This window comes from Pan paniscus, chromosome 8 (genome assembly GCF_029289425.2).
Source record: "Pan paniscus chromosome 8, NHGRI_mPanPan1-v2.0_pri, whole genome shotgun sequence".
Lineage (NCBI taxonomy): Eukaryota > Metazoa > Chordata > Mammalia > Primates > Hominidae > Pan > Pan paniscus.
Genome location: NC_073257.2, coordinates 112,789,848 through 112,813,425, shown reverse-complemented (window position 1 = coordinate 112,813,425; position 23,578 = coordinate 112,789,848). Strand labels below are relative to the sequence as shown.

The 23,578-nt window shown below is 39.1% G+C and overlaps 1 protein-coding gene across 4 annotated transcripts in view; it reads right to left on the bottom strand.

Moving 5' to 3' along the window:
* SLF2 (SMC5-SMC6 complex localization factor 2) overlaps nt 1–17,566 on the bottom strand; it is a 54,301-nt gene extending 36,735 nt beyond the window's left edge. For 2 of the 4 annotated variants that reach the window (XM_003825480.6, XM_008950804.5), the window contains exons 1-8: nt 17,235–17,566; nt 14,445–14,488; nt 13,187–13,917; nt 12,050–12,107; nt 5,507–6,504; nt 4,453–4,523; nt 1,037–1,159; nt 479–646 (exon numbers count right to left, since the gene is read on the bottom strand). In XM_003825480.6, coding sequence (XP_003825528.2) covers nt 479–646; nt 1,037–1,159; nt 4,453–4,523; nt 5,507–6,504; nt 12,050–12,107; nt 13,187–13,917; nt 14,445–14,488; nt 17,235–17,374 — 2,333 coding nt within the window. In that variant the 5' untranslated portion in view covers nt 17,375–17,566. Of the gene's footprint in view, nt 1–478; nt 647–1,036; nt 1,160–4,452; nt 4,524–4,990; nt 5,462–5,506; nt 6,505–12,049; nt 12,108–13,186; nt 13,918–14,444; nt 14,489–17,234 lie in introns of those variants that run through there. The other 2 variants (XM_008950805.5, XM_008950806.4) reach the window with 2 other exon arrangements.
* Between the last annotated feature and the right edge of the window lie 6,012 nt (nt 17,567–23,578).

Sequence of the window (23,578 nt, the reverse complement as noted above, 5' to 3'; positions counted from 1 at the left end):
GCCAAGTGTGGTCATATTGACTAAGTTTTCTATTCAACTAACTTAGTGTGTGGGAATGCTGTGTGGAATTTCTGGGAATTTGAACTAAAGGCTGGAGCTAGAACAGCACCCGAAGCTAGGTGCTAAGAATGGTGGAGAAGAAAGATTATATGGTAAAACTGGCACTCCAGCCCTGGACTTCCTGCTTTTATACTTCTTTCAAATATACTTCTTGTTTAAACCACTATTATTTTGACAATCACTGTTATTATACACCGATCTTAATCATAATTAATAAAGGCATGAGATGTGTCAAACAACTATCCTACACTGCTTCCTATAATTAAAGAAGAAAACATAAAGATCAATAGTAATAAGAGGATTAGGAAACTTAATAGGTCATAATAGAAATTAACCTTTTAGAAGATTACGTGAGTCAGAAGTATTTTAGAGTAATTTTTTATACATATAAAAGTAAAATGTCTATTTTTCTACTTACTTAAGAATAAGTTTTTCTACAGCACTTTGTCCAATAAAACCAGAGTCTCTTAAATCCAAGGTATACTGATTGAAAATTTTTCCAGAATTGAGGAAATTAAATATTTCTTCACCTGGATGATGATCAGGAATAGCATCAATTGTAACTGAAAATTTCTTTAGAAATTCCCTGAAACATAAAAAAAGTCAATCAATACCAAATTGTTACACTACATATAGTTTTGTATTTAAAAGCTGGGTGCAAAGAAAACTATTTTTTAAGCCAATGTTAATCCCAAATTAGAAGACTAGCATGAGACAAGTATGCTTTGCTTCTTCCACTTTTTCTAGTTGTTAGTCAAAAGCCACTAAATGTGTCTATGTGAAAAGAAACAATAACCAGGAGAAAAGATAAAAGATGAAACCTGGCCCTAACATTTGCCTTTCAAACCCATTACAGACAGAAACCTATCATAAATTATTCACTAACAGCCATCAATGGCCCATTTATTTTACAAAAACAAAACTAAAAAATGTAAAAACTTTAATAAGGTAAAATACATTATGAAAAATGCTATACTTGTGCTCTTCTAAGAGGCCATCCTCATCATCTGTACTGTCTTCTTCTCCAATTCTGATTGGGGATTTAATGCCTCGGCCTTGCCTTATGTCTTCTTGTAGTTGCTTCTGCAGTTCATCTAGCCTGAGAATTGCAAAGAATGTTATAACAGTTTACTCTAAAAATATTTTTTAAAAGTCTTTAGTTTATATCTAAAAGCAGCACAAAGAAAACCCTTATTAAGTACCCTGGTATATGACAAATTTTGTTATACTATCGGTCAAATTATGTCTCCCAAATACATCACGATGTACAATTTTCATGAAAACAGATATATTTTAGGTGCTAGGCTTTTACCCAGTTACCAGTGTGGCATTAGAATAGTGTTCCACTGCATAAAAGACTTGAGGATTTCCATAAAGCTAGAACTTCAAGAATGATCTGTCCAAACCACTCACAGAATGGGAAAGGAAAAATGGCAAAGAATAAACATCACTAATTTGATTATCCTCTCTACTCTTTAAAGTTCACTGGGTTCTAGATGCCCAACAACCTGATAAGTTAACTAGGCTTTCTAGCAGCAGTAGTTGTCACTGTCATCATCATCACAACACCTAACACTTACCGAGCACTTAATATGTGACAGGCACTGCACTAAGGGCTTTATATATTAACTCTTTTAACCCTTACAACAACTCCATGTAGTAGTTTATAACACATTTTATAGATAAGAAAACCAACATTAGAAAAGCAAAGTAACTTGCAAGAGCTTGTAATGCAAGGATGTGGGATTCAGAGCCAGAGAGTCTAGCTCTAGAGTCCTTGCTTATACTGCCTCTCCAAGATTAAGTTATTTTAAACAAGGTCCTTACCCCAGCCACAAACAGTGGATAAGTACAGCTGAGGAGTAAATAACTAGTAAATGTACTGTTCTATCATTATAGAAAAGGGTCAATCATTCAATTAAACTAGTACTACTGTCTTTCATTTGTGAAGTGCTCAATTTTAAAGGAGGAACTTCAGATTTCATATCACAGATCACAAGAATTCATGAAATATTTAAAGAATTTTACAATACAGACAAGTTCTCTAATTAAATTCAGAAAGGGGGAAGCTTTTGAACTACTAATCATCTGAAAAATTCCTAAAGTTAGCTACTTGGTTATCAAGTTTGAGATATGTAGCACATACCAACTTCCATGTAATCAAGTCAGCTGAGCTGTTAGTGAAGTTCTCCAGGCTAGGTTCAAGGACACTCCTTGAATTAACAAGGAATATATTTTTCCCCTCTTATTAGCAAAACCTGTCCATAATTAGTCACATAAATTTCATTAAGATCATTATGATCCTCAACTTTTCTCTCTCTCTCTCTCTCTCTCTCTCTCTCTCTCTCTCTCTCTCGTGTGTGTGTGTGTGGCGGGGGGGGGGTGTTCATCATAATTCTAAACTTTTTCCTCAAAAGAGTAACTTGATAGAAATATTTCAGAAAATTCTACCTGTGTGAACCGCCCCACCCACCAAACAAGCCAATTAAAAACAGGCAAAGAATCTGAAAAGACATTTCTCCATTTGTATAACAAATGGCCAATAAGCACATGAAAATATGTTAACATCATTAGTCATTAGGGAAGGCAAACCAAACAATAAGGAGATACCACTTTACTGTTAGGATGGCTATTATCAAAACAAACAAAAAACAAAGATAAAATAATGTGTTGGCAAAGATGTGGAGAAACTGGAACCCTTATTAATTGTTGGTGCAAATGTGCAATGGTGCAGCCATTGTGGAAAACAGTGTGGCGGTTCCTCAAAAAATTAAACGGAATTACCATATAATCCAGTAAGTCCACTTACGTGTATATGCCCAACAGAATCTAAAGGAGAGACTTGAAGAGATATTTGTATACCCATGTTCATAGCAGCATTATTCACAGTAGCCAAAAAGTGGAAGCAATCCAAAGGTCCACTGACAGATGACTAAAGAAAATGTGTTATATACATAATACAATGGAATAATCAGCTTTAAAAAGAACGGAAATTCTGACACATGCTACAATATGAATGAACTCTGAAGACACTGCCCTGAATGAAATAAACAGTCGTAAAAGGACAAATATAATACCACTTACATGAGATAACTAAAACAGTCAATTTCATAGAGACAAAGTAGAAGGGTAGTTGCTGAGGGTGGAAGGAAGAGGAAAATGGGGAGTTATTGTTTAAAGGGTATGGAGTTTCAGTTTGGAAAGATGAAAAAGTTCTGAAGCTAGACGGTGATAATGGTTGCATAACATATAAATTTACTTAATGCCACTGAACTGTACATGTAAAAATGGTTAAAATGGTAAATTTTATATGTATTTTCCATTAAAAAAACACAAAAAATTCTACCCATGCTTTCGATCTAGAATTTCAGCTATCAGATACTGTTGTAATAAACAGAAAGGAATTTATATTATTAGTTAGTGCAGTATACTATAAAAACCTGGATCTTTTGATCCAGTCTATGAACAAGAGAACCCATCTTATTCCCTTTTTTTTTTTTTTTGAGACGGAGTCTTGCTCTGTTGCCCAGGCTAGAGTGCAGTGGCGCAATCTCGGCTCACTGCCACCTCCGACTTCCGGGTTCACACCATTCTCCTGCCTCAGCCTCCCCAGGAGCTGGGACTACAAGCGCCTGCCACAACACCCAGCTAATTTTTTTTTTATTTTTTAGTAGAGATGGGGTTTCACCATGTTAGCCAGCATGGTCTCGATCTCCTGACCTCATGATCCACCTGCCTCGGCCTCCCAAAGTGCTGGGATTACAGGCGTGAGCCACTGCGCCTGGCCCCCCACTTTTTTTTTTTTTGAGACGGGGTCTTATTCTGTCACCCAGATTGGAGTGCAGTGGCTCAATCACAGCTCACTACAGCCTTGACCTCCTTGGGCTCAGGTGATCCTCCCAACCTCAGCCTGTTGAGTAGCTGGGACCATAGGTATGTGGCACCATGACTGGCTAATTTTTGTATTTTTTGTAGAGATGGGGTTTCACCATGTTGCCTAGGCTAGTCTCAAACTCCTGGGCGCAAGAGATTTGCCTGCTTTGGCCTCCTAAAGTACTGGATTACAGGCATGAGCCACCACACCTGGCCTCTTTTTTTCATTTGAGACTGGGTCTCACTCTGCCACCTAGGCTGCAGTGAAGTGGCGCCATCACGGCTCACCGCAGCCTTGAACTCCTGGGCTCAAGTAATCTTGCCTGGGTCTCCCAAAGTGTTGTGATTACAGGCATGAGCCACTGCGTCCGGCCAACATATCTTATTCTAACACAGTTGACAACAGAGTCCAAAATGCACGCTAATTTCTCATGATTTTTTAAAAAAGGTAAATTAAAAGTAAGCCACACAAACAAGCAAAATGTTAAATTTAGCAAATTAATCTTTATGCTAACGAACCTTTGTGTGTCTTCCATTTCCTTCACTAGACGTTCTAAGGTATTTGTGTAAGTTCCAGGATGAACATGTTCCTAAAACAAGAACATTTAGAAATACTTTACCACATGTCTTAGTAGAAGAACTGGGATGTTTTAAGTAATTAAGGGTACGAAAGACTATTTTCTATTTCAATAATCTGGGCCAGGATAACACCTTTCTTAAAGGATAATTTTCACCATCATGCTTTAAATCTAGTATTTTGCACTGCAGACAATTTGATTTTACTACCTATTAGGAAAGGCAGTACTTATAAAACCCTGCTAACTTTGAGATGTGACTGCAAACACTCAAGGATTCTGTGGCTACCCTGTCTTTACTTTTAAATTCTATTTTAGTAGAATCAAACTACTAATTTTTAGGTGTTACCATGGAATATTAACACCTTCCCCACCAAATTTTACAGACATCTTAGAATTTAATTCAGCTTATTCCCAAGATAGAATGAAGCACTTTATAAATAAAATTGCACACCACAATCAACAACATTTCTACACTCTACCTTCATTTACAGATGTGGTCTCCAAAGCAGGGGGTGTGCAAGGTGATCCATTGGGGTGCAGGAAGAAAATAATAGAACTTCTATTTATATGGAACTTCTATAGAGACTCCAGTAGAACTTAGTCTATAGTAACTTCTACGTCACTTCTACAGGAAAATACTTATTTTTCTCTTCTTCTTCCTTTCAAATTCTGTTTTTGCATATGCTTTAGAAAGTACACAGTATTATAGTGGTACATATATATAATCTAAAGGTATACATATATGTTGGGGTACATGCTCAAAAATTGTTTTTACTAATAGAAGTGTGTGTGATCAAAAGAGTTTGGAGACCACTGACTTACAGTAATAAAACTAAAGATATGGAAACTCATTTACCAAACAAGAATTATTCCATTTTCAGTACAATTATGAGTTATAATAAATACTAAATTTTAAAGTTCCAATAATCCACCCCTTTCACTAATTAATCATCTTTCCCTCTTCAAGTAAAGATAAATGTCACAGAACTACTTACTATATAGTCTGATGACTGAGATCTAAGCCCCTTGGAAAGAGCAGGAGGCTTTCCTGTAGTTGCAGGAGTCTGATTGAAGTTCAAAGCCATTATTTCTTCCAGTGACTTTAATGTTTCCTCTTCCTCATCACTGTCTAGGTTGTAACCTAAACTTTCTTCATCACTATCAAAATCACCCCTTAGTTTTCTTTTCAGTGCACTGCTACCTGCATTGGAATTTCCTGAACTCTCTCTTTCTGAAGGGGCTTTATCTGAAGGTGCTGCAGGGCTTGGGATACATGGCACAACTTCCAAAGCAGCAGGGGGAGACTTTGTAGGAGTGCCATATTCTGAGCTCAAAGGTCCCCCAGAAATTTTCCCTGAAGATACATTAGAATCGGCCTTATTAGTCTTTGCTTTGTGTTCCTTGTGTTTGGTGGATTCTGTAGAATGCCCAGAATATTCTTTAGATGAGGAACGCTCTTTATCTTTTTTAGAAACTGGAAGAGCACAATTTTTAGCATTTAATGGTACTAGAGAGGAACCAGCACTTGGAACACAGGAAAGTAAAGGTAGTTTTGTCTCCTTCTCCTTTGTCATGGAGCTAGCGGTTTTATTTTTCTGAAGGTTGCTAGCTTTTTTAATTGCAGACTTTTCCTGAGATAAAGGTAAGTGGGGTTTCTGCATCTTAGTCTCCTTGGTACCTGCCACTCGGATTTGGTCACTATTCCTGGTAGAATGGTGGCCAGAACTGCCAGAATTTGAAGGTGCCAAGCCTGCAGAAGAGCCATCAGTTTCATCATTCGGTTCCTTGGATATATCTTCTAAGCGCAACACATCACCAGGTGTCTTCAGTGCAATATGTTTTATAAATTTTTCTTTCTGATGTGGTCCATCAGGACGCTTCTCAAGGAAGGACTCTCTTGCTTTTGGTATCATAGATTCTCTTGTGCTTTTCAGATCTGAGTCCACAGAGTTCCTTTTTCTTTTTTCAGGGAATTTATTCTGCTTAGAGCCTGCTAAAATTTAATTTTTGTTAGATTAGTGAAAATATATACTTTCCAACTTTAGTAAAGTTTATTCAGTGTCTAGAACACCCTAATGAAAGGTTTAAAATTCTAAGTATTAAGGCTGAGTGAGATTAGTCACCATATATGGAATGCAGAAGAAGAGTTACTTATCAACTGGATAAATACTGCTGTCCAAGAAATTTAAAGCTAATGACAAATGCTCATTTTCATTCCAAAGCTATGAAAAGTTTACCACCTTAACAGAATTAAAGATGCCACTCCCTAAAACAAACAACTGCATATTTGTACCAAGTTAAGGATGCCATAGGTACTTTTGGAAATTCTTTTAGACCTAGGACTACCTGGTTGCAGAAATGTAACACTTCTACATTTAAATGTATAGTACCTTAAAACACGTATAGGATAAACACTTGAAGGCAGATAAATGTTAATTTCTCATTAAAAAAAAAAAAAATCATGCTGTGTCCCAATGCAGTATGACTGGTATACTTACAAAAGGTGTCTTTGTCTTTGGAGACAAAGACAGACATGCACAGAGGGAATACAAGGTGAAAATACACAAGGAAAAGATGCTATGTGACTGGAGTGATGCAGCTGTAAGTCAAGAAATGCCAAAGATTGCAGGCAAACACCAGAAGCTAGACGAGGTAAGGAAGTATTCTCCCCTAGAGTTGCCAGAGACATTACGGCCCTATTGATATCCTGATTTCAAACTTCTAGCTTCCAGAACTGTGAAACAATAATTTCTGTTGTTTTAAGCCACCCTGGTTTTGGCACTTTGTTATGGCAGCCCTAGGAAACTAATATAAGCTATATTTATTATAGCCCCATCCAGAAGTACTTTAATAACCACATACATTTGAATGAACCAGTTTTTAAAAATTCATATTGTGGGCTGAGTGCGGTGGGTCACACCTGTAATCCCAGCATTTTGGGAGGCCGGAGTGGGCAGATCACTTGAGGTCAGGAGTTTGAGACCAGCCTGGCCAACATGGTGAAACCCTGTCTCTACTGAAAATACAAAAATTAGCCAGGCATGGTGGTGCGTGCCTGTACTCCCAGCTACTTGGGAAGCCAAGACAGGAGAATCGCTTGAACCTGGGAGGTGGTGGTTGCACTGAGCCAAGATGGCACCACTGCACGCCAGTCTGGGCAACAGAGCAAGACTCCGTTTCAAAAAAAAAAAAAAAATTTCACTTTAACCTGGTGCAGTGGTGTGTGCCTATATAGTCCCAGCTACTCAGGAGGCTGAGGTGGGAAGATAACTTGAGCCCAGGAGTTCAAGACCAGCCTAGGTACCAAAGCAAGACTTCAACTCAAAAAAACAAAACAACAACAACAAAAAAAAACACAAAAAATTCACTATTTGTGCAATCAGTATTCTCCAAACCAGATTTCCCTAAATCAGATTTTCTGCACATGGACAGATGTCTCCATTCCCCAAGAGTTGCTTTAAAAACCTAAAATGGCTGGGCACAGTGGCTCATGCCTGTAATACCACAACTTTGGAAGGCCAAGGTGGGAGTTCGTGAGCTCAGGTGAAACCCTGCCTCTGCGAAAAGTACAACCCCATCAATCCCTTCTCTAGTTAGAAAATTTCTTATCTTTTGGCCATGTCTAGTGGCTCATGCCTGTAATCCCAGCACTTTGGGAGGATCACTTGGGCTCAGGAGTTTGAGACCAGCCTAAGCAACATGGTGAAATAGTCTCTACAAAAAATACAAAAATTAGCCGGGTGCAGTGGCATGTGCCTGTAGTCCCACCTACTTGGAGGCTCAGGTGGGAGGACTGCTTGAGCCCCGTGAGGCTACAGTGAGCTGTAATTGTGCCATTGCACTCCAGCCTGGGCACCAGAGTAAGACCTTGTATTAAAATGAGTAAATAAAATAAAATAAACCCGCCAAAACCAAACTTGAGAGGCAATTATTATTTGGATAGCTTGATCAATATATAATCTGAAAAATTCAATTTATAAAAATTAAATTAACTAATTAACAAATGCCCTTATCTCTGCTCTTTTACAGATATCTCCCATTACCTGAGGAAATCATTCCATCCTATTCAGTTTTCTGGGGTTAAATGTCTTACAAAAAGGACAGGGGTAACAGGATGTGAAATTAAATGACTAAACAAAAGAGAAGATTTGGGGTACTCATTATCTTACTTTTAAGTATGGGATTACAAAAAATGAGCTACAGAGCTGCCAGTTTGAGTTTTGTTCCATTTTTCTAGAGAAGTCAGATAATTTAAATATAGCTAGAAATGAGGAGAAATTCCTGCTTTGCTCAGGCATTATTCAGGGTTGATCCAGGAGGAGACAAACACTGTTTGTGGAAGATGTTTAGGATAAGTCAGCTTATTAAGGGGTTTCATCATCTAGAATTAGAAAAAAGTGAATTGGTACTGCAGGTAGGATCCCCTTTAGCAAGCTCTTCAGGTCAGGTGATTAATTGCAAAATGTTCATAATTCTTTTTGTATCCTTTGTCAGCCTGTAGAGAATATTTGTTTTACAGTTTTTCAAATATTTCAAATATACTAATACATAAAATATTCATATAAGAGAGAGATTGAGTTTGTAAAAAGAAAAAAAGGAGGCTGGGCATGGTGGCTCACGCCCATAATCCCAGCACTTTGGGAGGCTGAGGCAGGAGGATTGCTTGAGCCCAGGAGTTCAGTGCTGCAAGTGAGCTACAATCTCACCACTGCACTCCAGCCTAGGAGACAGTGAGACTCCATCTCAAGAAAAAGGAAAAATCCAAAGGCCATTAATAGGTGATTGGTTATTAATCAGTTACGACATGTACTAGCAATGGATTAAATTTCCCCTCAGAATTCAGCCAAAAGACAGGGCTCTAGAAGACCAAAGGGCTAAATGCCTAGTCTAACATTACTTCTGAAATCCCTGAACTTGTATGTGATTAATGATTGCGTGACTATGTACATTACCATGACAATTGATTAAGTGTATTAACAAGATGAACAAGACATATCATTTGGATTTTTATTTTTATTTATTTATTTTTTTCGAGATTGAGTCCTGCTCTGACACCCAGGCTGGAGTGCAGTGGCACCATCTCAGCTCACTGCAACCTCCACCTTCCAGGTTCAAGCAATTTTCCTGCCTTGGCCTCCTGAGTAGCTGGGATTACAGGCTTGGGCACCATGCCCAGCTAATTTTTGTAATTTTAGTAGAGACGAGGTCTCACCATGTTGGCCAGGCTGGTCTCGAACTCCTGACCTCAGGTGATCCATCTGCCTTGGCCTCCCAAAGTGCTGGGATTACAGGCATGAACCACTGCGCCTGGCTTAGATTTTTAATAATTTTGCTATCAGACACAATAAGCATTCTTCATGCTATCTAGATTGAAATATCCCCTTGTCCTTTACATGTTGAAATTCTGTTGATGTTAGTCAATTGAAGTATAAATGTATATTTATTAAGAGTATAATGCTATAATTATTAGTGATTATGAAACACATGCAAAAATATTAGTAATAAAAATATAAGTGAAGGCAACCATCATAAGTCAGCCTCTGAAAATATGTAGAAAGCATCTTTTCCAAGCAGTACTCAAAAACTTTGCTAGGTGGGATTATATAAATGAAACTACTTTAGCCACCATGAATGAAATTTGCAAATCCAGGAAATGAAAAGATTTTTTCAAATCTTAAGTCAGAGAAAAAAGAAAAGGAATAATGTGGTAGCCACACCACCAGCAGCAGCCCCTTATATAAAATAATATTTTGTTCTTCCATTAACTTTGGTGCAAGGTGATCATGTATTTAGTATTAAAAATGTGCAATACAGTGAGTGCAGAAGCAATCTCCTGGCTGAGAAATTCCTGTTCTTCTACAATAATGTCAAAATTCACTAAAATTTGGTCATAAAATCAGCAACATTATAAAAATTAAATAAACAAAAAACACACAAAACTTTAGATTTATTCCTGTATCCTAGAAGTTCCTTCTATAATGGTAAAATACGGTTTCAGCCTTGGCTGAAGATTGATTTTACCAGTTGAGAGTTCTTGGTCAAAATGCAATGCACCTCTAAAATATAAATAAAATGAAGTAGATGAAACCTGAAGGAGGAATTAGAACTGTCTCTCTGTACTTTGGCTTTTCCATCTCTAAAAGTAAACCACCATATAAAGTTATGAGGTTCAAACGAATTAGAAGCACATAAAATGGCATAGCACACAGTAAGTACTCAATGAAAGTCAGCTATTATTATCATGTCCAATGTATCTTACTGAATGTGGGAATTTGTTTTTCAAAATGTATAGTCACATCAGGAAAAAAATCGGATACACTAGACTATTAACTGTTGTTAGTTGTGGAGACCTTTCATTTCTTGTTGCAAACTTCTGCAGTGTTTGCCTTTTTAATCTTCTATTTTCTAGTTTTAAAAAAAGAAAAAATGTACTGAATTAACAGATTTGTTATTTTATATTTTTTTCAATCAATAAATGCTAAAAGTACAAACTAATGTCATGTAGATATCCTTGAAATTTAATATTAAAAAGGGATCCTTGGATTTGAAATATTAGAGAACACTGCTTTTTATCATGGTAACAGTCTCAACCCTATACAAAGCATCTTCAACATAATACCAACAACTCAGTCTACAATTCCAAGATTATAAGATTATGTTTCCTGGGGGCCCGGTGCAGTGGCTCATGCCTGTAATCCCAGCACTTTGGGAGGCCGAGGTGGGCAGATCACGAGGTCAGGAGATCGAGACCATCCTGGCTAACGTGGTGAAACCCCGTCTCCACTAAAAATACAAAAAATTAGTCGGGCATGGAGGTGGGCGCCTGTAGTCCCAGATATTTGGGAGGCTGAGGCAGGAGAATGGTGTGAACCCGGGAGGCGGAGCTTGCAATGAGCCAAATTACACCACTGCACTCCAGCCTGGGCGACAGAGCGAGACTCTGTCTCAAAAAAAAAAAAAAAAAAAAAAAAAAAAGATTATGTTTCCTGATGTAGCCAAGGATTCAGAAGGAAACACTGAATACCAGTATGAGAAACATACTGTTAGGAACTCCTGAAGAAGGCAGAGAAGATTCAAGACAGATTACAAATTATATGCACTAGGTCAGGTGTGGTGGCTCATGAGCTCAGGAGTTTGAGACCAGCCTGGGCAATGTGGCGAAACCTCGTCTCTACAAAAATACAAGAAATTAACCAGGCATAGTCGCCCACATCTGTAGTCCCAGCTACTCAGGAAGCTGAGGTGGGAGAATCATTCGAGGCCAGGTGGTCAAGGCTTGCAGTTGAGTCGTGATCATGCCACTGCATCCCAGCCTGGGTGACAGAGTAAGACCCTGTCTCAAAAACAAACCCAAATTATAAGTACTAGATTCAGGGACTAGTCTTTTTTAATATGATTTTACCAAACTCTTAATTAATATGAGACACTGAATTCATCCCCAAGAAGGGAACTGCATATTTAAACAAATTTATTTTAAAAAGCAGTGCCATTAAAATGGAAATTTATTTAGAAATCCATAAATTTAATTTTGATTCTACCTGAAGTAGGTTCCCATGAATCAGAAGAGGATCTTTTTCTTGAGAGATGTCCATTTTCCTATGAGCACAATGAGATAAAATTAATTAAGTGTTGGGGACAGTAAAGAATGTGAAGGCATTCTTCCTAACATTTAAACACAGATTTCTAGATTGAATAAGGCAAGCACCCATATTTGGAGGTAAAGCCTAATGTCTATAATAAAATATTTAAAGATCTTAAGGTTTTTGTCATAAAAATTAAGGGCATTTGTATCATAAACATGTAAAAATATCATAAAAATGAAGTCAGTTTTCAAAATGCTGATTTACGTTTATATCAATAATTCAAGAATATTATATTAGAACACTGTATTTTTGAGACACGGTCTCGCTCTGTCACCCAGGCTGGAGTGCAATGGTGTGATCAAACTCACTGCAACCTTGATCTCCTGGGCTCAAGCGAGCCTCCCACCTTAGCCTCCTAAGTAGCTAGGAGAACAGGCACATGCCACCATGACTGGTTATTTATTTATTTATTTGTAGTAGAGCCAAGGTCTCAATATGTGGCTCCGGCTGGTCTCAAACTCCTGAGTTCAAGCAATCCTTCCACCAAGGCCTCCCAAAGTACAGGAAGCAGGAGGATCGCTTGAGGCCAGGGGTTCAAGGCCAGCCTGGGCAGTATAGGGAGACCTGTCTCTACAAAAAAATACAAAAATTAGTCAAATATGGTGGCAGGTACCTGGAGTCTCGACTACTTGGGAAGCTGAGGTGAGAGCATCATTTGAGCCCAGGAATTTGAGACTGCAATGAGACATGATCACGCCATAGCACTCCAGCATGAGCGACAGAGCAAGACTGTCTACACATAAATAAATAAGACTATACTTGCCTTAAAAAAAAAGAATGCTTACTTTTCTGACTAAAAAAGATCTTTGTTCCCAGTCTGAAAAAACTAAGGATAAGAAACACTGCTTTACTGAGTTCGATGAAGGGCAACTGGAGGAAATGTAATGAAACCAGCTTCTACACAAACTGTGCATAAGTATTTCCTTCAGGAAAGACGTCAATGTGATGTAACAACTCTTAAATATTTTTAAATTTAGTATTCTAAATATGACATAGCAGTAGCAATGCTAATTCAATAATTCTTACACATACCACATTTGACAGATTATTTTTTCCAGGTATGATGTCATTCTGTTTCCTTTGTTCCTGCCTTGGTTTATATTTTCTTTCTATACTAGATTTTAAGGAAAGACTGCTTGCTTCTGAGAAAGAATTCTCGGAGTTGATTCTCTGCTCCATTTGCTCCTTTCTCAACCTCTTTAGTTCTCGTTCCCTGCAGTAAGAAGCTAGTGACAACTGGAATTTAGCTCCCAGTGGGCTTTCTTCCGGGTGGTGCCTGGACAGGCTGCTCCTGCTGCTAAGACTTCTGGAGCTGTTATTGAAGATGTCAGCTTCTGCCACTGTGGTCTGCTTTTTGGAGTCTGCATTGGTTTTGCCTCGATCTCTATCATTCTTCTCATTATTTTCATGAATGAATAGTGACTTCCTTCTCTCTGGGGATCGATGTTTTTTCTTTAGTGACTTCATCTCCTTTGGCAAGTGATATGAAGAAGGAACATAGATATTTGTTCCTTTGGCTAGATATTTGGAGGCTAGTGACAGACAAGGCCGACGTGACTCATGTATACCATGATCTTCATGGTGCTCTTTAACACCTTTCATGAAAGCTTCTATAATAGGGCTCTTTTCTGGTGGCACCCTTTTGGGTTTAGATTTTTTTGGTGAGGATAGTTTCCTTTCAAACTGCTCTGTCCCAGTGATAGACAATCTACTTCCTCCATATTTGATGTTTGATTTTTGTGGTGAATCCAACATGTGTCTGTCTAAATAGCCAATTAAAACACATACAAATTGCATGTTAGTAAAATATTTAATATTTATCTAAATTATTAATGTTTAAAATATAAATTAAACTATACTAATGTTACCACAAAAATTTTCAAACCAACAACTTGGATAATGATACACACTTTATTGGGGGGTGTAGGAGAAATTAAGACATGATTTATTTGTTAAAAGCCTTAGTTTCATAAAGCTCTCTTTTGGTACATCATATAACCTCCCTATGGCTCTATAAATTACTGTATTAGAGAATCAAAATAGTATGTATTATGAACATTAAATTTTTTACTAGAATAATATTTTAAATGTAAGAAAACATAACAGCAAAAAGACTTTCATATTTAGAACTTCAGTTTATCCTTGTAAAACAAAATACTGCATCTTCATTTTATTTTCAATTTTGAACACTACGTTTACTAAAAAAGTTTAGAGTAGGTTTTAAAGTTGAATCTGTCTCTCTCCTCACCCCCAAAATAGCCCACGAAAGATGCATCAACAGTGTACATACCTTGTTTTGAAGCTGGTTTGAAGAAATCTATAATTGACTGCTTCCTGAAAATAAAAGCATAATATGGCATCATATAAGCAAATATTAAAACCTTCATAACTCAGATTAAATGGAGAAAGATTTATAAAATAAAGGCTGGATTTCACTATTTGGTTTAATAAAGTTCTGACAATGGTAACAATGCTTTGCTAAACTGTTCATTAAAAAAATAGAAAATATAACGTATCACTTCCTATAGGAGTTCATTTATAAAAATACAACTGAGGTTTATATTATTTATAGTACTTAAATAGGTAAGACTGGTGTGTAGACCCAAGGAATTAGTACAGAGTGCTTCTTAAGACTGAAATGTTCACGGCTACATGGTAAAATGCAACATCTTGGGTATCAGCATATGAACCTACTTGTTCTCTGCAGACATTGATACAAAATAATTACTTGGTATCTAAGCACAGCTGCATTTTAAAATTTAGAATAACAAGCTAAAAAAAAAACTCAATAGATGTATGCCAAATGAATAATGGGGATTATAAAAATGGAGTAAAACTTGAATAGACTCTCATAACAAGAGTAGAACAGTAGATGGTAGAATGGCAATACAGGTGATTTGGCTGATCTAGGGAATCAGTTGAAGAGGAGTTTGCTGGACAAAGGCAGAAAAGAAAAATACCAAACTTACGCTACCCTCTTTATACATTAAGATGTTAATCTAAGTAACAGCAGAAATTAGAATGAGTTGTCACAACTAGTTTCAAATTCTTAATTTTTTATCAAAGAATCCTTAAGATAGTTACAAAAATAACACATTGCTTGGGAAAAACACAAGGAGAAAAGGAAGAAAGTTAACAAGAATAACAAAAACCAAATTAATTTTTAAGAATTTCTGTACCGTAAAGACTGGATTTCATTATCTGGTTTAACTAATCAAGTTCTGACATTGGCAATAATGCTAAAGTGAAATAGGAATCCATTACCAGAATTCGTATTCTGATTTGTTCACTGTAGAGTTGTCAGCCGCAAAAAAGGGGATGTTATATGCTGAACAAAAAATTAACTTTCTGGTAAATTTTGCTAAAATGTATCATTTTACTGAAAGAGAATAAGCTATAGACTATTGATTTCCCTAAACATTCATCCACTATGAGGTTGGAATGCTCAGTGAAAATTCCAACAATCCAAGTTTCTTGAAGGTTAAGCTTCTTGTACACTTTACTGGTCACATTAGAAGAGCAATGCACATCTTTACTGGTTTACCAAGTCCATCACGCTTGTCTGAGATGTTGGTATAAAAGCTAAGTGCTTATGAGATGAATATGAGTGACGGGCTATGGAAGAATATATGCATTTGTTTACATAAATTATACTAGGCAAATTAACTCCACCAGAGTAAATGTTGGAGGTTCTGCAAAGGGAAGAAGGATGATACCTTGTTATTGATCTTGTTATTGATTGAGGAGAGATGGGAAGGGACCCAGAAGCAGCTCATTTGTTGCACACAAGATAATTCTAAATGCATTTTACTAAATGTAACACTGTATCTCTTCCCTGAAATATTGGACCTCAGACTCCTTTTTGATTAATACACCAGAAAGAGAAAAAAATGATTTTGGGTAAAACATACAAGAAACCTGTAAAATAACCATGAATGTAACTTTCAAGAGGTAGGTTCTCTAAGTTCATATGCACACAAATGTCCACTGCTTATTTAACAACTGGCTTAAAAAAAAAAAAACACACACACACAATTATAACAGTTTCACAAACCCTTATCTGAACCTTCTGGGGCCAAATGTGTTTTAGAATTCTGAATTTATCAGATTTTAGGAAGGGGATAACTTGGATGTATTATGGAAAGTCCCCAGTGGGGTCTGGTGCTGCAACCTGTAATCAAATCCACTGACATTTCTCCAGCAAAACATGAATATTCACACTTAATGGGATAAAGACCACAAACAGCCTTACATTAGTTTTAGTCAGATCTGGCTGCCCAGTAAGATGTGGTGCCAAACTTACTGAAAACGTTTTGGTTTTCATAGCTTTCTGGCTTTCAGAGTTAAGATAAGGGATTGTGGGCCTGTACCACAGTATTAGTAACATGAATATTGTTAAAACTTAATACAATTTAACTTAAAATAAAAGACAGTACCAAGTTCGTAGGGAATTTAAACATGTTTTATTGTCAGAGGATGTCATTAGATGAAACTCCCCATCTCGTTACATAGCTCCCACAAAATCTTTACAAAAAAATTAGCCTCTTGGAGAGGCGTGAAGTTACTGAAAGAGAAAACACGTCACATTCCAAATCTGCAAGTTCTTTTAAGTATGAACTAGCGTGCATGCTGGACTGCAAAGTAATTCGTGGAAGGGATTCCCTCATCACAGGTTACATAATTTCACCCACAACATAGAAAAGGTTTATATTACTAAACCACTAGGATCAGTAGAACTGACAACGTACAGAAAACGATCTAAATATGCATTAAGCAGTTAGGGTCCCGGGTCAAACTCTTGCAAAGGAAAAAAATCGCTTTCTTTCTACCTAAGGCGGGTTCTCCGTAGCTGTCCAGGCTGGTGGTCACTAGACCAAGAGCAGCTGCCCAACTACAGAGAAGCAAACTCCAACTCCCAGAAGCCCCTGCGCGGAGGCGGGGCGGGGGTTTGCCAGGCCCCGAAATGCCAACGCCTGAGCTCGCGGAGGATGGCGGGAACTGGAAGAGCGGCGGTCTGCAGCCCTCCCCTCATACCCTTGCCCCCGCGACCCGGCCCCTTCTCAAGCCCTCTGCACGGTACCTGTCCCCAGGACTCTCTGTTCTCTTTCCCGCTGCAGCATGGGCGGTACTACCGGGTCTCAGATGGCAGCGCGGGGGCGACGACCCCGGGGCTGGGGATGAGGGGAAACCTGGCCTAGCGGGCATGCAGCGCCTTGTCATGTCGGCGCCGCTGGCGACGGCGGCATGAGCCGTGGCTGGAGAAGTTGGGTGCGTGGTTGCCGTCTTGCTGCTGGGACTCCGGGAGGCTGTCGGAGCAGAGGTGGGCGGCACCCCCTTCTCTCTTCATGGCGGTTCTCTCTTCGGAAGTGACTCCGGCGTGAGCGGGAAGGAACCTGGGGACCAGTAAGGGGCGGGTCTTACTTCATGAATCACGTCTTGATTGGCTGGCACGGTGGTCATTTCGGTGGTGGCGCAATAGGAAGCCGCAGCCTCTCTGGAGAAGGCGGGGCTTGGGGACGGGGGAGGAAGAATCCTCCCCCTCCCACCCCCGTCACATGCACTGAGGGCGCGCGCTTCTGTTCCGGGCCGCCTCGGCCTTGGCCGGCGCGCGGGGGCGGAAAGGCGCGGGCAGCAGCTGGCGGACAGCTGACGACACCCGCCTGGTTGAAGGCGAGGGGTGAGGGTTTGCTGAAGCAAACCGGAGCCCGGCAGCTGCCTTCGTTGAGGATGGCCAACCCTTGGGCGTCCTGTGTCACACAATTGTGCCTCAGAAATCCGCAGCTGTTCATTACATCGTCTCTTTAACAGCTTAGGCCAAAGTGCCATAATACTGTCACAATTTGCTGAGGGATCTGCACAGCGCGATCTGAAGACTTGTCCATTCTACGACGGTTCTTGTTGTCAGCGGTAGATTATTTTTTTGTCTTTAAGAAGAAGAAAAAACCCCCAAAAAACTCCGTTGGAATAAAGACAGTTGTTAATCCACAAAAGCATTTTGTTTCTCAGGAGTTACCATGAAGTCTCTGCAGCCGACTTCCTTGGAGATTTTTTAAAGGAACACAAGGTCAGCTTTCAGTTTTCCATGTTAAGCGTGGGCAGCATAGATGAGTAAAAGCTGCCTGCAATCTCCAACCCTCCTTTGTAAAGGGCTTGTGCTCTGGAGGCTGTTAGCCATGGTTTTCCTTATAAACCGAGAGACTGGTCAGTATCTCTGAACCTCAGCCTCCACATCTGTAAAATGGGCATTTTACTCACTTTTCTGGGTAATTGTAAACCATAAAAGGATAAAACAGTGTACACTGCACAGTTCAGATTCTCTCATGTAACAGGTACAGAGCAAATTATAGTTCCCTTTCTTCCCCAGGTAGATTCCTACAGCGAATTTTACTTCTTTACAAAATCTTCCAGAGACAGGTCAAATACTGTTGCAATAACTGTTAACAACCAAAATATCAATTTCAAGATGTCCAAGCTTTAATTGACAGAGTTATTTAATCAGTTGGATGGAAAAAAATCTTAAATGATATAAAATAATTTGGACGGGTCTTTCAAGTTTATTGTATAGAAATTGAACTATTGGCCTGATACAGTTGCTCACATCTATAATCCCAGCAGTTTGGGAGGCCAAGGCAGGTGGATAGCTTGAGCCCTGGAGTTGGAGACTAGCCTGGGCAACATAGCAAGACCCTGTCTCAAAAATAAATAAATTAATTAAAATTTAGAAAAAACGAAATTGAACTGTTCTGGTCACTAAGCATGCCTGACCGACTCCAAGTTCACCTCCTTTTCCCTTCCCCTTTAGTCCCCGGGAGGAAGAATTAATAAGGAATAAAGTGGACAAAAAGCTGGCAAAGTAGAGGGTCGAAGGTAAACAGTGAATATACAGGTTTCACATTCACCCCAAAAGCACATATGTACAGCTGTATACTAGCTAATGGTGGCGGAAGAAGGGAAGTGCCAAAATAGAGGGTACTTTTCTGCTCCTAAGAGCGGAGAATTTACTATACGTAACATTGTTTTTTACATAAAAAAACATGATACTCAAAATGTGTCGAATGACTTACACATTTGCATTTTACATGTATTATTTCCTATCTCTTCGTGCTTTCTGTTGGATGTTTTTACACTAGGAAGTTTCTGTACTATAACAGAGCACATCTACAAAACATTTAATCCGATTCATTTCCTTGCATGCCTAATCGATAAAGAGTAATGCATAAAAACACGTTCTGCATGATCATTTAGTTGCTTTTCTTGGATTATAGTACTTGAATCATCCAGCCTCCAAAGTATCACTTTAAAGCCTGTACTCAAACTACCAAACAATAGTTTTCTCATTTTCTTAATCTGAGTAACAGATTATGGAGTTAAGTGAGGCAAGAAATCCCTCGATCAATAAATGGAGATGGAGTCATAATGAAAACACAATTTTAAAAATATCTTCTTAACGGGAAGTAGTTATCTAAATCCTCAATAAGCATCAAGACTCTTCTTTGTTTAAGCTGTGTACGAAAGTGGTACAGATTTGGGTTGCAGGGTGAAATATGTTCAACATGTTAATAAGAACCCCAGGGGAACTTCTAGCGCCTAGGGCTCTTCTCCACCTCCCACCCCCAAATAGTATTGGACAGTCTATTTTGTGTTTATATCCTTTCTCCTAGTTTAAATGTGTACGTATATACCATGCATGCGTGTGCACGCACACATGTTTATTGTAAGGGTTTTTTACACTTCAATTTGTAGTGGGCTAAAAGGAGATGACCAGGAAACTACACTAGGTAAAAGATTTAAGGAATTCAGATGCGTGCTTAGGAGGAGCTAATAGGGGAGAGAAAACTAGGATGGCAGGGGGGATACTGGGGGGAAAGGACATTGAACAATGTAACCAAACCCAATTAGAGACTTAAGACAAAACTTAGCTGGGATTTGGAAAAAAAGAGAAATTAAGGCTGGATGACCATAAAAGGCTAGTTTGGGAAGATTTCTGGGCATGGGGATGGGATGAGGATGCAAAGATTGAAGAAATGGAGTGGCTTCTTTGCACAAAGCTTCTGTGGGGGTGCAGCTCAGCTCAGTTTAGCACCCTGCCTTGTTAAAGACAACAGGAGGAGGGGGCTCTGGCCTTGATGAGAAGGAATGGGACAGCAGCAGAAACAATGTTACGTGAACAACAGATCAAGTTTGCTGGGAAATTCAAGCCCAACGTGGGAGTTCCTGAGAGGAGTGACAGTATAACTCATGCCAGAGATCTTAAGCAGTCACACAGAGAGAAAACAGCTTGGGCAGATTGGTTCACACAGTACCTTAGCAGGCAGGGACTGAGAACAAAAGGTCAGTAAGTGACAGAGAATGTTACCAAAAAGCAAAGAACTCTAAAAGTAATTTCTGATTGTACCCAGTAATAAATTTTTGCTCTGAAATTGCCACACATTTAATTAACTCCAAGGCTCTTGTTGGAAGGTGTTCTAGGGCAGGCCAAGAGACAAAGACTGATTTTCTGTAGAACTGCTGGCGGGAGGTGAAGGTGAGGGTAGAGGGTGGCCTGGGAAGGGGGATAAGGAACAGACTCAGAAAAACAGGAAATAATTAACTTGAAAGCCTGACAGAGAAAGACAGACCACGTGATGATCTCAAGAAGGGATGGCAAGCTCACAGCATCTCAAGATCCACACAAATCACTGTGCAAAAGGATGCCAAACTCAAAACTGCCCAAGTGCTTGGAAAAAGGACCTCCCAGGTTTAAGCGGCTGCTGGGGAAAAGCCAAATGTAAACTAATATCATGTCATGTAACCTAACGTTCTGGGAGTAATTAGTAGAGCTGCGCAAAAGCAGATCTAATGTGAAGGAACGTCCATTTCTTGTTCTATCATGATAGAATGGTGCCAGATAGTTTCCCACACTTCAGATACATGAGACACGTATTTGTGATTTTCAACATGTCTGAATATTTCCTATACTATTTATTAATGTTTTTCCTTAAATTGCTTTTTAAATTTAAGTACATTTATTTTAGGAGAAAACTTTAAATCATTCCCGTAAGTGGAAAATTAGTATCAGTTTCCTAAAATGGAAGATAACTAAAAACTAATACTAGTAAAAATATATAACTAGTTTAAAAATATAAATATATCCAAGTTTCTTCTAGAGTTATCTTGTTTACCAGTGGTGGTGGTAGGCATTGATAGGCACAGATATTACTCGTACATCTGAAATATAAGAAACTCTTTGGGAAATATTGGTTTTAGGGATTCTATCCCATATTTAGGTGTTTTTCACACCCGGTTAGCAACTCCTTAGAGGATTTTGAAATTGATGTAATGGGTTACAGACCATGTTTTTAAAAAAGAAAAAGACAATGGAATAGAGAATGTCTGTTCACTGCACACAACATATGGGCATGTGTTGTTTTGCAACGTTTTTACTTCTTCAATTGTATATATGTTTTATATGGTAGTGATGTAAAAGGTATTCCTGTGGCCCCTGCTTTGGGCCATGGTCGAAATATTTAAAAGTCATTGCTGTAATCTGTGTTCATATTTCATACTTGTGTGTATTGGTGGCACTGAACAGCCAAGGCTGGAGTGCAGTGGTGCAATCATGGCTCATTATAGTCTCAACCTCCCGGGCTCTGGTGATTCTCCCACCTTAGCCTCTCGAGTAGCTGGGACTACAGGCACATGCCGCCATGTCTGGCTAATTTTAAAAATTTTGTAGAGACGGGGTCTTGCTATATTGCCCAGGCTGATCTTGAATTCCTGGGCTCAAGCCATCCTCCATCCTCGCCTTCCCAAAGTGCTGGGATTACAGGCATGAGCTGCTGCACCCGGCCAAGAGTTGTTTAAAGACACGGAGCAACATTTAAAAACCAAAAGATTTCACACAAAATTCTAGATTTCTGGCTTCAAGTGGTACAAAGAGTGGTCTCGCACTTATGCTTACAGGGGCTAGGTAGGTAACTGAAGTGAGTGAATCAAGTCGATTTTCCTAACTTTTATAAAGCCTTGGGATTAAAGAAATATTTCTTAACAACAGCAATGACAATGGCCAACGCTTACTGAACCTTATTATGGGCCAGAGACTGTTCTAAGCACTTCATGAGTACTGACTCATTTAATCTTCACCACATTCCTACAAATTAGAAAATGATGATCATTGTCTAGTGTCTGCATGGGCATGATAATAAGAGGCACCTACTACTGAGCCTCAGTGAGGAGAGGGGCGGTACTGTAGAACTAGAGAACACATTCCCCACTAAATGGGGGCAGCCTCTCCAGGCTATAGCTTCCATATGGGAATGCAAGCCCAGGGTTGCCTCCTCTCCTCTCAGTGTCAACCCCTGGGGAGTAGTGGGTGAGACATGACAGACCTGCAGTCAAAGCATGCAGCCTCTAGTGTCTTGACATATACCCTAACATTTGTTTATTTCTATAGCACTATGAGATCATGTTCTCTTAAAGCAAATGTCTCTTGGGGCCAAAGAGGAGAAAATAGTGAATGCTTTTGGTTCCCAGTGCAGTATTACAGAGAGCAGGTAAGAATGTCACTCAGGGCTTCATACGTAAAGAAATTGCTGTACTTTACCTATGAATAATACCTATGGGAATTTAAAAGGACCAGTGGCTGATATCTATCAAAAATATCAAATGAACATGTCCTTTGACCCAGCAATTCCCCTTCTAATATATTTTAGATATGTACTTCTATGTTCACAAAGATGGATGTGTAAAAGTACTGATTGCAGCATTATCAGTAGCAAAAGACTGAAAGGGAACTAAATAGTCCAGCAACAGGGGACTGGTTGAATAAATGCTCATGCACACAGTAGAATATTAGGCTGCAGTTAGGAAGTCTGAGTTAGAAAGTCTAAGTTAGATACACAGGACGTTTTGTGGTTAAATGTGCAAGGCCTGGGGCTCTACTTCCTGGGTTCAAATTCCAGCCCTGCCACTCAGTAGATCTATGACCTTGAGCAAGTTACCCAACCTCTCTGTGCTACTGTGCTCATATGTAATGGAGAATGATGATACAGGTAGTATCTGCCTCATAAGTTTTTGTGAATTTTAAGTGAGTTAATACACAGCTAATTGATCACAACCAGTTACAGATTTCTTTGTTCCTTCTCCACTCCCACTACTTCACTTGAGTAACCTTAAATTTTTTTTTTTTTTTTTTTGAGACGGAGTCTTGCCCCGTCGCCCATGCTGGAGTGTAGTGGTGCCATCTCAGCTCACTGCAGCCTCCGTCTCCCAGGTTCAAGCAATTCTCCTGCCTCAGCCTCCCAAGTAGCTGGGATTACAGGCACGTGCCAGCACACCCGGCTAATTTTTTAATTTTTAGTAGAGATGGGGTTTCGCTGTGTTGGCCTGGCAGGTCTCAAACTCCTGACCTCAAGTGACCCACCTGCCTCAGCCTCTCAAAGTGCT